The 17,445-nt window shown below is 45.9% G+C and overlaps 1 protein-coding gene across 1 annotated transcript; it reads right to left on the bottom strand.

The window, feature by feature from the left end:
- Positions 1-1,570: 1,570 nt before the first annotated feature.
- LOC101273313 (GTPase IMAP family member 5) lies at positions 1,571-7,876 on the bottom strand. Its single transcript, XM_004281242.4, has 3 exons — positions 7,650-7,876; positions 3,980-4,028; positions 1,571-3,020 (listed from the first exon to the last, which is right to left on the bottom strand). The coding sequence occupies exons 2-3, from the start codon at positions 4,020-4,022 to the stop codon at positions 2,140-2,142; spliced, it is 924 nt and encodes a 307-aa protein (XP_004281290.1). The 5' UTR covers positions 4,023-4,028; positions 7,650-7,876; the 3' UTR covers positions 1,571-2,139.
- Positions 7,877-17,445: the final 9,569 nt, after the last annotated feature.

Here is a 17,445-nt window from a genome sequence, read left to right as displayed (position 1 = left end):
AGCGCTACCCCATAACTGATTCCAATCTTGTGCAAGGAGTGCTATGTCTGAGCTCCACAAACTCTTGAAACCCCAAGGAACTCTTGCGTTCTCAATGCAGTGTTTCCAAACGGTCCGACCTAACTCGGTCTCTCCCTTCCTTGTCTTCATTCAGTCCCGCTCCACCAACACCCTTGTGAGCACTGAGTGTCTGGGCTCTATGCTCAGCGCGGTAGGGGGATAAAGGCATATAAAAATGCGTATGAGAGAAATGCGTCAGCCAGAAGGAGGGGGCGGGCTCAGAGGGGGGGTGGGGGGTGGGGTTGGGGGGTGGGCAGAGGCAACCTAGCCAGGGCTGGGCTTCTAGGAATGTGCCGGCCCCTCCCTCCCGGGACTCACTCAGGAGGAGGGAGCCCACGCTCAACGAGGGGAATGAGAATCCTGGTAGGAGGGATGCAGGGAGGCACCTGGCTGGGCGGGGCCCTGGGCGTCACCCCCAGGGTTCAAGGGCTACCTCCCCGAGGCTTTTAAGCAAATTAGGAATTTTAGGAAGACCATGCTGCAGCAATGTGGCCATTGGACTAAATAAGTGTAAGCCTGAGAACAAAGGATACCATTCAGAAGAAAAGGATTCCATCTTGGCCATCAGAGTCTGCGCCCTAACACGAGGCGTGGGGAAGGAGAGGAGAGAACGCGGAGGGGCGACACCGACGGGGTGGAACTGACACAGTGTGGGCACTAGCAGCAAGGTCGGGAGGGAGCCAGGTTTCCGTCTTGCCTGCCTGTGACAGTGGCTCCCTGCACTGTCCCGGACCCTCAGAGGGAGAGTGGGCTGCGCAGAGGAAGGCAGACTTTGGAGCTGGTTGTGCCGTCCTTGAAGCCCTCTGGGCGGGGCGGTCTCATCCTCCCTCCAGGGAAGGCATCCCTACCAGGCAGGAACTCGGCCCAAGAAAGTATTAGCAGGGCTGCAGGAGGATGGTCTCCCTCCAGGCGTGTAGATGGTCCATTCCCAGGCCTCCCCGCACCAGGAAGTCATCTGTTTCCCCAGGAGCAGCGTTGCCCAGTGATCCGGACGACATTCCACCTTTGTTGATTTCCAAGAGGAATAAAGCCGGAGGGTTAACCCAAGGATACTTTACTGCAGAGAAGGAGAAAGGGTTTTGCTCAGCCTGTGCTCACACGTGAATGTTCGCCAAAGTAACTCCTTGGAAAGTGTTCAAATGTGGCTCTGTTTCTCCCTCAAAGGATAAACGAAGCATGGAAAAGACCCCCCTCGGGATCGTCCCATTTACTCTGCCCCATCCTTTTGTCATTTCCAAAATAATACGACTCTAGGGATTTTTCACTTTCTTCAGGATTCAGTGAATGTCTACTCTAAGCAGGAAATTTGGCTGTAGAGGGAGGTCCTTCCTGATACTGGGAACAAGAAAAGAGAAATTCGTTTACTTAGTCTCGATTCACTTACTCACAGGAAGCATGAAAACAGGGAAGTTCTGATAGATTTAAGGATTTTTTTTAAAGGATATGGAGAACGCTTCACTAGTTCAAATGTTTTCAAATGCAGATAAAAGAGACCCCAAACTCCAGTAGCTTAAGCAATAAGGGAATTTATTGGCTGACATACTGGAAACCCAGAGACAGTGCAAGCTTCAAGGCGGTGGAGTCAGTGGCTCGGGCTGACTCCATCATTCTGCTTGGCTTCAACCTCAGGTCGGTAGCCCCACGGCTGCTGTCATTCCAAGCATTACACTCAGGTCCAACAATGCTCAGAGGAGGAAGAGACTGTCTCTCTATGGGGGTCTTTCCTGGGCAAGCAGAAACCTGGCCCCAGCTCTGCAGACTTTTTCTCACTTCCCATTGGCCTGAATTGGGTCTCAGGCCTGTGCCTGAGCTGCTCACTACAAAGAAAATGAGATTGTATATAGACCAGCCAGGCAACCCTCGAACTGAGCCATCGTCATCTTCCTCTGAGGCACGTGGCTTCACCGAGGGACTGGTGGAGGCATGAACCGAGCCAGAAACCTACAAGGAAGATGGGAGCCACGGAGGAGACAAACCATGTCCTCTGCAGACCAACAGAATTTATTTCTGAAATGAACAAAGAATCCTTGAGGTGATACTTTAGAAAAGCCTCTGACAAACAGATGAGACGGAGGAGAATTAAAGATGATACCAGATGATCAGCAGAATAAGAAGGAAAAGTACGCTGCCCCAGACAAGACAAACACAAAGAGCATCGTGCACGACGGCCCAGCGCTTGACTCGCAGGAGCGCCTTGAAGGCGTGGTTTCTCTGGGCCTCTCTCAGGTCTTGCTTTTGCTTTGCAATATGCGACCGCACCTTGGCCAGGTAGCGCACGTGACCTTCTCCATGGGGGTCGCCCCCGCCCTGCTGGAGCCGCTGTGCATCAAAGAAGAGGTCGTTGCTGAGGTAGGCACCCTGGAGCTCCCTCTCCAGCCCCTCGACCACGGCCATCAGCTCGGCCAGCTGCTTCCTCTGCTCGTCCCCGGAGGCCCGGTTGCTGAAGGCGCAGTACCTGTGCCCGCACTCCCGGACCAGGCCCCTCAGCCTGACGTTGTCTGTGTTTGCTACGTAGTCATGCAAGGATCCGTCCGCTAAGTCCTCCTTGTGGGTGAAGAGGATGACCGTGTGTCTCAGGGCTCTCGCCCCAAAGACCTCCTTCACCCTGGTCACGGCCACCACGTCCTGCTCTGTGAAGCGCCCCAGCTGGGTCACCAGCAGCAGCACGTGAGGCCCCGGGGCCGAGAGCAGGTAGCAGTCCCCGATGTTCTCGTACGCCTCTTGGTCCTGGGCCCTTGCCTCAAAGATGGGGGGCGTGTCCACCACCAGGACGCTCCTCCCATCCCACGTGCCCGTTGCGCCCTGACACTTCCTGGTCACCGAGTGGGCCGCCAGCCTGGACTCAAACACTGGCTGGCAGAGGACGCTGTTCCCGGTGGCGCTCTTCCCGCTGCCTGTTTTGCCCACCAGGATGATCCTCAACCAAAATGATCCTGGATTTAAGCTCTCTTCTCCTTCACCTGTCAGAGCACACGGAAAGTTAATGCGCCATTGCCATGGGCTGAATGTGTCCCCCCCAAAATCATGTGCTGAAACCCTAATCGTCAATGTGATGGTGTCTGGAAGTTGGGTCTTTGGGAAGTGCTGAGGTCTAGATGAGGGCGTGAGGATGGAACTCCATGATGGAATTAGCGTCCTTCTAACAAAAGAAAGAGACTAGAACTCTCTTTCCCCCAGATGAGGACACAGCAACCCGGAAGAGTGTTCTCCCCAGACACCAGCTCTACCACACCTGGACCTTGGACCTCCCAGCCTCCAGATCAGTGAGAAATTAACGTTTGTTGATTACCACCCAGTCTGTGGTGTTTGTTTTAGCAGCCTGAACTGACAAAAAGAGTAATAAATGCCTTTTTAGGAGGAAGAGAAGGAAAGATAAAAAGGAAAAGACCTAGAAGAAAGAGCGTCCCTGGATCAATCAGGCTATCACACTCTCTTTTCCCAGAACAGGGCTGGGCTCAGAGTAAATATTCTTACTTAGAGAATAAAGGGAAGTCATGCAGGGTTGGTGGAATAAATCATCCCAGCTGGTCAAAGTCCTTAGGTTCGCTCCTTTTGGGATGCTGAACTTTTCCACCCTTTCCAGAACATTCTCCCTGTTCAGTTCCCACCCTGAAGGCCTTCTGATGCTCAGAGCTTCCTACAACCACTGAATTAATTGTTAGTCGCATACTCTCATCTCCTCCCATCCCTGCCTGGTCTCTGTTTTACAAGATGGCAGGGTTTTATCTGAAAGAACTTACCCTCACTAAGGACAGCATGACAGCAGATAGCCTAATAAGTTCTATTTCTTGGGGGATATGCATTTTCTTTGTTTTGAGGTGACTCTAGTCTTGTACCTTTCCCTACAGGTGGGAAGTTTGCTGACCCAATGCTGAGTTCTTGGTCCCCAGGTGTCGTGCAGGGCTCCACCAGATCTTACCTTTGATGCACGTGTCTTCTCCACCCTTCTGAAGCCCCTCCATTTTGTTCTAGATGGAAAACAGGCAGAGATTGTTCATACTCGAGTCGGATGTGACATCCGACACAAAACACCACATTTTATAGATGAGGAGATTGAAGGGAGAAGAAAACAACTACTGAAGGTCACACATACTTTAATGGATGAGCCGAGACTAAACCCAGGGCTGCTGACCCTCAGCCTTTCTTGGAACTAGACTGAACTTCCTCACAAAGAGTGTATAGACAGTCCCAACACAAGAGCACCGCACGTGGTTTCCCACCACCTGGATTTAGCTGCTAACAGGATGCACTGCAAACGTGCTGTCCACCCAGAAGACCAACTAAGGAAGTTGGTCATATCCTGGCTTCCTGGCTCTCTGTCTTCAGGGTCTCAGTCCTGGCACCCAAACTCAAGATTGCCTCGCAAAGTTTCGCCTTGGGTAATCTCACAAAAGACGTTCTTCCCTAAGTTTCCATGGTGATGGTGGTAGAAAGGGTCACGAATCATCCCAGTTTGCCCAGGACTGAAAGGATCCCCTGATCAAAGGAACTTCAGTGTTGAAACTGGGAGAGCCCCAGGCAAACCAGGACGGGTTGGTCGCGCCAGGAGTAGGAGATTGTCGTGACCCCAGGTGGGCAGTGGGGTGGAGCATACGTCCGGTAAACAGAGGGAAGACCTGATCTGTTAGGCTCAGACCAGCTCTTGTGTTACCAAAGATCTATGCTTCCATATTCTCAACTCAAATAGTCTCTGACCAGTAGCTACCTCAGGGGCATCTCTCTCCAGTCCACTCTCCTTCTTTCATTGTACCCCATATGCCTTTTTCTTGATCTTTGTCTTTCTTCCTACTTCCTACTTCCTGTGCTCAGCGAGTGGGGCCACTCAGGCCCCACCCAAGAATGACTACTCAAGCTTCACTATTGGCAAAGAACTTCACGACCCTTCCCAAAACTGCATCAGGACCTCACTGTGTGCCAAGTTTTAGAGTATTTTCTAAGGCCCAAGCAGTTAATGCTAAAGAATGAATCTCTAATTGTGGAATTTCAGCATCTGGGACAGGTGAACCGAAAAAAACTACTTTTTGGAATAAGTAGATTTCTTCCACGCTCCTTGGAATCACACCATATAGGATGTTATCTAGCCCCTCCACCTCTGAAACTGGCCACAGTGATTACCTTTGAAGGGAAAATAATTTAATAAATAAATAACTTGGGAATTATTTTAATTTGAATGTCAAAATTCAGCCTCTTTCAGACAGTTTCCCGGTAATATCTTGTAATTCGTTCTAATGGTATTTTCAAGCCAAAAGAGAATTCGGCCTCAAGACTTCAACATCAGCTCCTGCCTGAGTTTCCAGCCTGCCAGTTTGGGACCTACCAGCCCCCATAAATGCGTGAGCCAATCCTTCAAATAGATTTCTTCATACGTACATCCTATTGGTTCTGTGTTTTCTGGAGAAAACTGATACATCGATCCAGCTAACTCTCTCTGTTGAAATTTGGAGAAGGAGCAAACCTGAAAATAATTCTCACCTTTGGCTGGATCTCTTCAAGCACGAAGTCTACAGGGAGGAGTTTTTAAAAGATGTGATTGCATAGGGGGGGCACATGGGGACACAGGTGTTTTTTAGATATCAGCTTATTTTCTGTGCTGATGACCTTGAAGCCAAGGTCCTCTGTTTTCTCATGTACTGCCCTTGGATCATCTTGAATGGTGGTCTCCAGAGAGGACCAGCAAGGAGGGGCTCCCAAGCATCTGAGGACACCAGGCTGGTACCAGGTAAGTGATTGGATGAATGTTAAGGGGCAGAGAAGGTGATGCTGAAAGAGCTGCAGAAGGGGGAGCTGGAGGGGGGCTGGAGCTGATATGCCTGGACTCAGAGAAATCAGGTAACACTGTCCACGTCTTTTATATATGAGGAATACAGCAGCGACGTGAAGCCACCTGCAGCCAGGACTGTGGGTTGAAGGGATATCCGAGAGAGATGGCAACCCCTTCACGGTGTCTCCCGGCCAATTGGGAGTGCAGGCAGGACCAGAGTGTGCCGCCTGCCCTGTGTGCTGGGAGGGATGTTCCCCTCTGGCTGCCCCTCAGACCCTCGGGAACGGGTCAAGCAGTGCTACTCACGTGATGTGTATGGCCAAGCGACTGGTAGCCAGCCATCTTGGAACAAGGATGAGAGGCTTAAATTCCTGCTCTCTCTGAGTCTAGCCTGAGCAGAAGGAGAAGTGAAAAAAGGAGCCCCTTCTCAAGAACCATCTTTCTCAATTATTTTGTGAGGATTTTTTTTCCCTCTCTAGTCCAAACGGCCACACCTCTGGCCAGAAGGCTGCCACCGGGTCCCAGCTGCACACCCTCCCCTGCTCTGTTCCCTGCAGATCCCTGTGCCCTCGTCACCACATTAGTCCCCTCCCGACATCACCATCATCGTGCTTCCTCCTGGCCATCAACCTCACTGCAGAGCCATCATCCTTCCATCCACTCATTGAAAATGTTACTAAATACCTGACTTTGCTAGACACTTCTCTCCTTACACTTGGAGGACGGTTGGACCAGTTTAGAGAACAGCTCCTTCCAAAGACAGGGAAAAAAGGTGATTCCTTGTACCACCCTTGGGAAGCCCCACTTCCTGTGACGTCTCCACTGGGCAGGGCTGAAAGGAGCACGTGGGGACAGGAAAGGTAGAGGCACCCTTGGCAAAATTGTGAAATGGGCTGAAACTGGCCTGAAATGGGCCAAAACCCAGGCGGATTATCTCACTCTCATTTGCCAAAAGTATTCAGGATCTCCTCCCTACTGGCCCCACGGGAGAGGGTTGGAGAAGGTGACACGCCGATTAGGAATCATAAACAAGATGCCATGGTGAGACACCGTCGCTGTCAAAGGGTGCCAGGCGGGGTAATCCTCCAGGGATAACGCCCTCGTAACTCCATCCTGGTCAGTGAGCAGGTTAAATCATTTTTCAAAACAATAAATTGTATGTCTTTCTCAGAAATAAAGCACGTGTTTTACCCAAGCGGTAAAGCACGTGTTTACCAAAGCACGTGTTTTATTTCTCAGAAATAAAGCACGTGTTTCTCAGAAATAAAGCACGTCCTGTTCCTGAAATCTTTTTCCCTCTTGAAAACAGAAACTTGCCTTCAAGTTGAGCAGTGTATGCAACAGAGACAAGCAACAGACATCAAGTCAGATTAAAATCGCAAGGCCAGCTTTCAGCCTGTTCTTCAAAGGGCATCCTATGACTTCTGGGAGCAGGTTGCAGGGAGGAGGGTCAGACCGCCCTCCCTCACCCAGCAACGTGCAGAGAACTCTATAGGTGCACCCGGATGTGGGTGCCTATGTGAATACACTTCTGCACAAACGCAAGAAATAAGCAGGCTAGTATCACCAAAGGGCTACTCTCTGAGCTCATCCTGTTCAACATTTTAGGTTCTGAAAAATATAGTACTACATTTTCTGTTTGCAGTTATTTGGGGCTTTAAGGTGTGTAATTCCTGACCCTGATAATTTAGGAATGATGAAACTCAGGCTTAGAAAGATCACGTGTGCGGATTGACACAGATTGTTACTGGGAGAACTGCACAGAGAGGGAGAAGGAGAGGGAGGGAAGGGGAAAGAGAGAGGTAGAGAGACGAACAAGCCCTGTTACCTGGTAGGTCCTGGAAAGTTCTGCAAGTTCTCAGACGATCTTGCTGCAATCTTCCCTCCTCTCCCAGGCAGCCTCTCTCATTGGCTTCTAGTCTCTTCACAAAAACATAAGAGGAGTGGCAGATGAAAAAACCTGGCCACCAATTCTACCTGCCAGAGAGAGAGAGAGAGAGAGAAAGACTGCGTCCCCCGGGGCAGGAAAAGGGCAATGTGTGAGTTTCCTCACCAAGCTATCCTCAGAGAGTGACTCAAAAGCCCTCGGAGACGCCAGAGGAAGAGGGTTTTCTTTTTTGGTTTGTCTTGGTTTTGTTTTCTTTTTAATAACAGTTCCATTTCCTTCTCCCCGCCGCATCTCTGTAAGGCTTTTGTGCAGAACGAGGTCTCTGCCTGAGTTAGTCTGGAGACCCGGGGAAGCCAATGAACATCTGGGGCACAGCTGCACCCCAAACCAAGCACCCGCCGCCCTTCACTGGCCCACACTGGCCCAACTCGCATCTCCCCACGCCCACCATTTCTGTCTCCTGCCTAAAGATAGCTTCTTATATGTAATTCCAGATGGCAGTGAAGGCTGAACTCAAGGCAGGCATCTTGCTTGAGACCTTCTATGGCTCTGGCCCCCCTTCTTGTTTCTCTGTCAAATGCCCTGCTCTCAAGTCACCCATGCTTTGATCTGAGGAGGAAACAAAGTTTGGTAGGTTCCTTCACCTAGGTGGACTTGCATTTCCACAGAAGCCAGGGACACATCCGACCCCACCCACAGTGCGATTTAGGCAAAGTGACAGGCACTTAAGAGGATAGGGGCGCCATGGCGTCTCCCACTGCCCTGGTTAATGTTCTTCCTCTGCTTCTGTGCAGAGGCCCTGCTGGGGGCCCCTGGGTTGCAGGGGCTGAAGCACCTCTCATCCTTAGAGTGAAGGGGGCAGAGTTTGAACCATTACTTGCGCATTTGGGTTCAGAACTATAAGTTGAGAAACAGCTATAATCAGGACATTGAGCTGCAAGTAACTCTTGGTTCTTTGCCTAGAGGGGAGGGCGTTTATAATGCAGATAACACCCACGTTTCACATTTGCCATGAAAGCCATGCCTGACTTACAAACTATTCTCCCATATTGATACTGTCATTTTAACTTTTCAAACAATAATAGCTATTACACTGAATGAGGTGGACACACGCCCTCCTGCTCTAGAGGACAGAAAGGCATGCTTTTACCATACAGAAGACATTTTTTGTCTTTGCTAGCTAGAAATCCCTCTGCTATCTCATTTTAGTTGGGGGGGGTGGGTAGGGGAAAGAAGGTTAAAAGATCAACTCCTCTAAAACAAAAATAACTCTTTGTGCTAAACATTTATCAACTCTCAACTGGTTTATCGTGAATACTTCTATGCACGAAGTCAACCTGTTCAGTCATCTCAGCACATAGTTTGTAAATACCTGGTACACAAGACATTGCTCAACGATATCAGATCCACACCTGCCACACGAGTTTTGCACGGTTGAGGTAAACCTGTCCTTTTACTTGTCTTGAGCTACTGAGGCTAATACTCGTGACCCCACACCATAGACTATGGATCCTGCCCGGCTACTTTCTGTGCATTAGAAAAAATGCAAATTAATCACTGAAAAAAATCATCTTAGTTCTGTCTTCAGGAATTTCCTCAGCTACTACATAGGGTGAGATGAGCTGCCTTCTACTGGGGACAGTTGTACGCTTTTTCCTCTAAACAGCCTCTTCATATACTTAGCTGATTTCTTCTGCTAAATTATATGTATTTTTCTTGTTGATTCAAGAGAGGTCTTTATTTATTACTCAAGAAAGCAAAATACTACCTACTCTATATAACACTGGTTAACACTCCTTTTCTGCCCCTTTCCTTTCTTTGTGTAGAGTTTTGTGACTATCCAGGACTCCTCTTTTTCTTCACTGTTAGCTCTTGGAATTCTAGTCATGGCTCTTCAAACCATAAGTGCTTCTCATGGTTGGTGAAAGAAATACCAGCAAATAAAAGGAGGGAAATTGTTCCTTTGCCCCTACAGCTACAGAGGAAAACAGCAAATATTATTCCTGCAACAGAGTCTGTGAGATATCCAGTCCTCGAACACTGTAGCTCTGCCCTGTGAAAATAACCATTGGTCGCTCAAAGCTTGTAGAATTATGGTTGTCTTATTTAATAATGTGTTTCCTGGGACTTCCCTGGTGACTTCCCAGTGGTTAAGAATCTGCGTGCCAGTGCAGGGGACAGTTCAAGCCCTGGTCCAGGAAGATCCCACATACCGTGGAGCAACAAAGCCCGTGCGCCACAACTACTGAGCCTGCGCTCTACAGTCCGCGAGCCACAACTGCTGAGCCCATGCGCCACAACTACTGAAGGTCATACACCCTAGAGCCTGTGCTCCGCAACAAGAGAAGCCACCACAATGAGAAGCCCATGCACTGCAACGAAGAGTAGCCCCCTCTCACCGCAACTAGAGAAAGTCCACACACAGCAATGAAGACCCAACACAGCCAAAAAATAAATAAATAATAAATTTATTTTTAAAAATAGGGCTTCCCTGGTGGCACAGTGGTTGAGAGTCCGCCTGCCAATGCAGGAGACACGGGTTCATGCCCCGGTCCAAGAGGATCCCACGTGCCGCGGAGTGGCTGGGCCCGTGAGCCATGGCCGCTGGGCCTGCACGTCCGGAGCCTGTGCTCTGCAACGGGAGATGCCGCGGCAGTGAGAGGCCCGCATACCACAAAATAACTAAATAATAATAATAATGTTTTTCCTCATTGTGAGATGTAAATTGAAATCTAGTAATTCCTAACAAGTCTAAATACTCATAAGGTTTCTTGGACAGATCCAAAGGAGATCACTGATACTTCTTCCTTCTGCCATAGGCATGGAGGTAATAAAATAAAACAAAATAAAAGAGTCAAGAAAGTTTGAGACTTGTGTCTCTAATTTAAATTGACAATATGCTCAGTAAGAGAGAACTGTCAATTGGTGTCGAATGTCTTGCAGATACTGCCCCCTGCTGTTCATCTAGGTTAGCTACAATAAGTTTTTTGCTCAGTCTGGAAATTCTAACAAACATTTTCTTTATGGCTTCTATCATTCTTAGAAGGCCCTCCTTTCTCATCCCTTTATTTAAAAATATATTATTTAGCTCCATACAAAAATCTGCACATGAATATTTATAATAGCTTTATTCATGATCTCCAAAATTTGCAAGCAACCAAGATGTCCTTCAGTAGGCAAACGGATAAATAAACTGTGGTACATCCAGTCAATGGAATATTATTCAACATTGAAAAGAAATGAGGGGTTTCCCTGGTAGCACAGTGGTTAAGAATCCGCCTAACAATACAGGGGACACGGGTTCAAGCCCTGGCCCGGGAAGATCCCACATGCCGTGGAGCAACTAAACCCATGATCCACAACTACTGAGCCTGCGTGCCACAACTACTGAGCCTGTGTGCCACAACTACTGAAGCCCGCACGTCTAGAGCCCGTGCTCTGCAACAAGAGAAGCCACCACAATGAGAAGCCCGCGCACCGCAACAAAGAGTAGCCCCCGCTTGCTGCAACCAGAGAAAGCCTGCGCGCAGCACCAAAGACCCAACGCAGCCAATAATAAAAATTAAAAATAAATAAATAAACAGAAAAGAAATGAGCTATGAAGCCGTGAAAAGACATGGAGGAACCTTAAATGCATATTGCTAAGTAAAAGACGCCATCTGAAAAGGCTACGTACTGTATGATTCCAACTCCGACATTCTAATAAAGGCAAAAGCATGGGGACAGTAAAAGATCAACGGTTCCAGGGTTTGGGGAGATGGATGAATAAGTGGAGCACAGAGTATTTTTAGGGCAGTGAAACTATTCTGGCTGATGTTATAATGGTGGATACATTTCACTATACATTTGTCAATATCCATTGGCTAGACAACACCAAGAGGGAACCCTCGTGTAAACTGTGGTCTTTAATTAAATAATAATGTATCAGTATTGGCTCATCAGCTGCAACAAATGTACCACACTAAAGCAACATATGAATTGGGGGGAACACAGCATTCAGACCATAGCAAGAATTAAATGCTTAGATCAGAAAAGAAGAAAGTTCTCAGAAAATCTATTTTTGCATCAACCTTAAGAAACTAGAAAAAGAAGAGCAAAAATAAACCCAAAAGCTAGCAAGAAGATTGAAAAATGATAAAAATGAGAGCAGAAATCATGGAATTAAAAACAGAAAAAACAACATGAACCCCAAACCTGATTCTTTGAAAAGACCAATTAATAAACATCTTAAAAATATTTTCCTGGACTTCCCTGGTGGTCCAGTGGTTAAGACTCCATGCTTCCAATGCAGGGGGCACAGGTCCATCCCTGGTTCAGGGAACTAAGATCCCACATGCCATGCAGTGCAGCCAAAAAATATATATATTATGTAAAAAATTTTAAAAATATATTTTCCAAGGGAAAAAGGGAGAAGACACAAACTACTAATATCACCAGTAAAAGAGAAGACATTACTACTGATCCTACAGATATTAAATAGCCATTATTAGATGGTTATTTAATATGTAGATGGCTGTAGATCCTGTGAACAACTCTATGCCCATCCATTTGACACTTTAGGTGAAATAGCCTTTCAATTCCTGGAAAGACACAAAAACCACCAAAACTCACTCAAGAAGAAAAAGTTAACCTAAACAGAATAGAGAGCCCCCAAATGAACCCACACTTACATGGGCAATTAATCTACACAAAGGAGACAAGAATATCCAATAGGGAAAAGACAGCTTCTTCAACAAATGGTTTTGGGAAAACTGGACAGCTCCATGCAGAAGAATCAAACTGGACTAGTTTCTCACACCATATACAAAAATAAATTCAAAATGGATTAAAGACTTAAATCTAAGACCTGAAATCATAAAACTTCTAGAACAAACATAAACAGTGAGCTCTTTGACATCCGTCTTAGTAACATGCTTTTGCATCTGTCTCCTCAGGCAAGGGAAACAAAAGCAACAATAAACAAATGGGACTACATCTAACTAAAAAGCTTTGCACAGCAAAGGAAAATAAAAAGTAAAATGAAAAGGCTGCCTACTGAATGGGAGAAGATATTTGCAAATAATATATCCAAAAGGGGGTTAATATCCAAGATATACAAGGAACTCAAACAACTAACATCAAAAAAATAATTTGATTAAAAACTGGGCAGATGATCTGAATAGACATTTTTCCAAAGAAGACATACGAATGGCCGATAGGCACATGAAAAGATGCTCAGTGTCACTAATCATCAGGGAAATGCATATCAAAACCACAGTGAGATATCACCTCTCACCTATCAGAATGGTTATTATCAAAAAGACAATAAATAACAAGTGTTGGCCAGGATGTGGAGAAGAGGAAACCCTCATGACCGTTGGTGAGAATGTAAATTGGTGCAGCTGCTATGGAAGACAGTACGTAGATGCCTCCAAACATTAAAAATAGAACTACCATATGACCCAGCAATTCTACTCCTAAGTATTTATCCGAAGAAAACAAAAGCACTAATTAGAAAAGATATATGCACCCCTATGTTCATTGCAGCGTTATTTACAATAGCCAAGATATGGAAGCAATCTAAGTGCCTATCAATAGGTGAATGGATAAAGAAGATGTGAGTAATAACTAGACTTATAATGGTGATCATTTTGAAATGTATCAAAATAATTGAATCACTATGTTGTACAACAAGAACTAACATAGTGTAGTAGGTCAATTATACTTCAAAAACAAACCAAAAGGGCTTCCCTGGTGGCGCAGTGGTTGAGAGTCCGCCTGCCGATGCAGGGGACGTGGGTTCGTGCCCCGGTCCGGGAGGATCCCACATGCTGCAGAGCGGCTGGGCCCGTGAGCCATGGCCGCTGGGCCTGTGTGTCCGGAGCCTGTGCTCCGCAACGGGAGAGGCCACAACAGTGAGAGGCCCACGTACCGCAAAAATAATAATAATAATAAAATATAGGAAACTGTATGGACAAGAGTTGGATATACTTTCTTAACCAAGACATGAAGCCAGAAGTTATCAAAGAAAAGATTCTTTAATGTTTTATTATGGCCTCAAAGTTAAAGACAAAAAAAAAAAAAGAAAAAGATTTGAAAAATACAATGAAATCTTGAAATGCATGTCATAAAAAAAGCTCACAAAAATCAAGGAAACTGGGCAATATATGTGTAGATTGTTCAAAGATGAACACTAAACAGCCAATACATATATGAAAAGATACTCAACTTCATAGTCAAGGAGGTGAAAATTAAAATAATTTGCAAAAATTAAAATGAGCTCCAATATCTCCTACTGGCAAAAGTCAGTCGTGAGGTTAGGAGGAGGGACAAAGACCACTTTAATGCACTGCTGGTAAAATGAAAATGATTCTAGCCTTTTTGGAAAGCTCTCTGATAATATTTATTGCAATTTTAAATAGCTATACCCTTTAATGAGCGATCCTATTCCAAAGACTCCATCTCACAGCAGTAGAAGCTCCAGTTACCGCAGCCCAGGAGCACAGCTTTTTTTCTAGAGGCAAAAATACAGGTAGTGAGGTAAAAGTTCGTCGGTCAGGATATCATGGAATTATTGTGCAACCGTTAAAAAGGACGACTAGAATGCTTGAAACTAAATACACTGACCACACCAAGTGTTGGTGAGCATGTGGGGGAAATGGTTGGGGTATAAAATGGTGTCATGGCTCTGGAAAACACTTGGTAGCTTTCTTAAAGAGTAAACATACACCCGTGATGTTTCAGCCATTCTAATCCTAGGTGTTTCCCAAGAGAAAAGAAAGCATATGTCTGCAAAGACTTGTACCTGATTGCTTACAGAAGATTGTTTACCTGTAACAGCCCCAAACTGGGAACGACTCAAAAATCCATCAACAGGTGAGCGGATAAAGAAACTTCGGGATAGCCACACAATGGAATAGTATTCTAAATAAAAAGAAATGAACGACTGATACACAACAACATGGATGGCTCTCAGAATCTTAGGCTTAGTAAATCAACTATACTCCAATATAAAATAAAAATTAAATTAAAAAAACAAAATCAGGTTTACTGAAAAAAAAATCATTAGGCTGAGGGAAAGAAGTAAACAAACAGACAAAATGAACACACATCGTATGATTCCACTTATAGAAAACTCTAGAAAATGTACGCTCATCTACATGGACGAAAAGCAAATCAGGGGTTGCCTGGGGATGGGGGGAGAGGAGGGCCAGGGGGGAGAGATTGCCTAGGAGCACAAGGACACTCCCGGGAGGTGATGGATATTTTCACTACCTTAATCGTGGTGTATATATGTCAAAACTTACCAAATTGCATCCTGTAAATATGTGCAGTTCACTGTGTATCAATTATACCTCAATAAAGATAAACAAGTACCAAGAAAAGTACAAACAAGCATCAGTTGTTAAGACAAATCACTTGGGAATGGGCGGGGCTGGCCAAAGGAGTGACCGAGGATTTCAGAAAGGAAAAGAAGAAAAATACTGCACTGAAAATCAAAACTAGTATGAAAGGGTCACAATTGAAAAAATACTTTAAATTACTGATTCTAGTGATTGGTTTTACACGTTTTTACAATTTGTGCACGATGGCTGCTGTCTTTCAAACTCACCTACTTTTTTTTTTGGCGGTACGCGGGCCTCTCACTGTTGTGGCCTCTCCCGTTGCGGAGCACAGGCTCCGGACATGCAGGCTCAGCGGCCATGGCTCACGGGCCCAGCCGCTCCGCGGCATGTGGGATCTTCCCGGACCGGGGCACGAACCCGTGTTCCCTACATCGGCAGGCGGACTCTCAATCACCGCGCCACCAGGGAAGCCCCAAACTCACCTACTTGTAAGCAATTATGTCCGGTCCCAGAATCAGGGACGGATATCTGTGGATAACTTTCTGAAACCTGAGATGCCTTTGCCAATTTTGGTGTGCTTTCCTACTTTTTGGTCCACTCTCAGCAATGACAGTCAGCCTGGCCTGTTCTGTGTGCTTGGCAACATTCTCATCACTTTTACAATTTTGTTTCTAGTTCTAAGTAAGCTAACCAATCCCTCAGGCCCCTCCTGCTGCAGGAAACAGAAGTACAACTCACACAGCTTCAACAGAAAAGGAAATGTATCTAGCTTCAGTCATTGCTATATTCTCTCTCTCCTCAACCCTCCAACAAAAAAATCCCAGGACTGAGTCTTGTGGGACAGCCTTGGAGCCCAAGCCCATACCTAAGCATTGGGGCTGGGATACACCGATTACCCTGCCTCACATGATGCCCTGCATCCTGCCAGTCCTGGGTTGAGAACTGGTGAAGTCAGAGTCACTTAGTTAAGGTTCAAGGGCTTACAGCCGAGGAGGACTGTTTCCAAAGGAGCCCAGGGGCCTGTTCCCAGAAAGAGCAGGAATGCATGCTGAGCTGGTGAAAAACCAGCGCTAAGTGATGTCCCCCATAAAAGACTAATCAGATTTTTTTTTTAAGGCCAGTATTTATTTCTATTTTTTAAGTGTTCAAGAAACTTTTAAAAGGCCCAAATACCCAAAGATGTTCAGGTTTGATATAAGATCATACTGAGCTGGCGTCTCTCCGTTTCTCTGCTGCTAAAGCCTCAATTGGATCCTGGTTAATTACACATGCCGCTAATTCTTCCAGTTGGGTAGCCGTGATTTCCTCTGACTCCCAGCATCTTCCATAAATGGTCATCAGTCCACGAATGATGAAAAATGTAATACCAGAAATAATCACTAAACATTTGCAGATCCTTCCTGTATTATTTTCTGAAACCAGGTCCTCTGAAGATCAATTTGGGCAGCGGAGATAATGTGAGTCTCATCTGGTATTAAACACAGCTCTTCACTACAGAAACCAGCAAACACCCTTCACAATAAAACAAATTCTCCAAAGAGAGGAAATATGAGGGGGATAGAGATGAAACTAGATCTGATCGCTGAAAGTAGAAAATGTGCTCTGAGGGCGCGTGGGTGCGTGTGTTGCAATTGGCTATAGTTTTTTGTGCTTGAAAATGTCCTTTAACGTTTGTACTTTTAGGGCTCAATCCCTAAGTAATGCTATTTGAAATTATAAATATTCAAAATAAAATGAAGTATGTAGACAATAAAGATTAATCAAAATTGAATGTTTCATTCATGTGTTGATAATGTTGGTGCACACCAAGATGATGTGGTTTGAGGACTTATTTATGCATAACTTAAGTTCATATATGCCCTTTCTAAGTTGTTTTCGAGTTTTCTTTGGCATTTTTACTTTTTTCTCAGCCAATGATGCCTTCATTATCTATGAGTACCGGCCTTGTTCCGTCAACAGGAGTGACTTTCTAGGTTCTCACAGGGAAGATGAAATATCCTCACCCTGCCCTTCCTCCCTCATCCACCCCCCCAACTTCCACCTCCCTCCTGCCGCCAACCGCACCTCTTGTCCTTCTTCTTCTGGATCACATGCCCTGGGAGAGCCCATCTCTCCTTTGGGTTGGTCTCTCCCTAGTTTTGCCAGCGCAAACCTTCAAATAGCTATCACTAAAAAGTGAGTAGGAGGCAAACTTTCTGAATTCCAGATGTTGTGAAAATAAAGTATTTTTCTGCCCCTTCATTCAAGAACTGGATTGACTTGCACTATCAAAACGCCGATTCAAAATCATTTTCCCTCAAAATGCTGAGGACATTTCTCCATTTGTCCTCCAGCTTAGACTGATTGGGTCTGATGCCAATCTAACTCCTATACCTTTGCAAGCAACCAAATCATTATTGTTGTTATTTAAC

This window comes from Orcinus orca, chromosome 9, assembly GCF_937001465.1.
Source record: "Orcinus orca chromosome 9, mOrcOrc1.1, whole genome shotgun sequence".
Lineage (NCBI taxonomy): Eukaryota > Metazoa > Chordata > Mammalia > Artiodactyla > Delphinidae > Orcinus > Orcinus orca.
The sequence above is the reverse complement of the archived record's forward strand: the minus strand, read 5'-3'. Positions and strand labels throughout refer to the sequence as shown.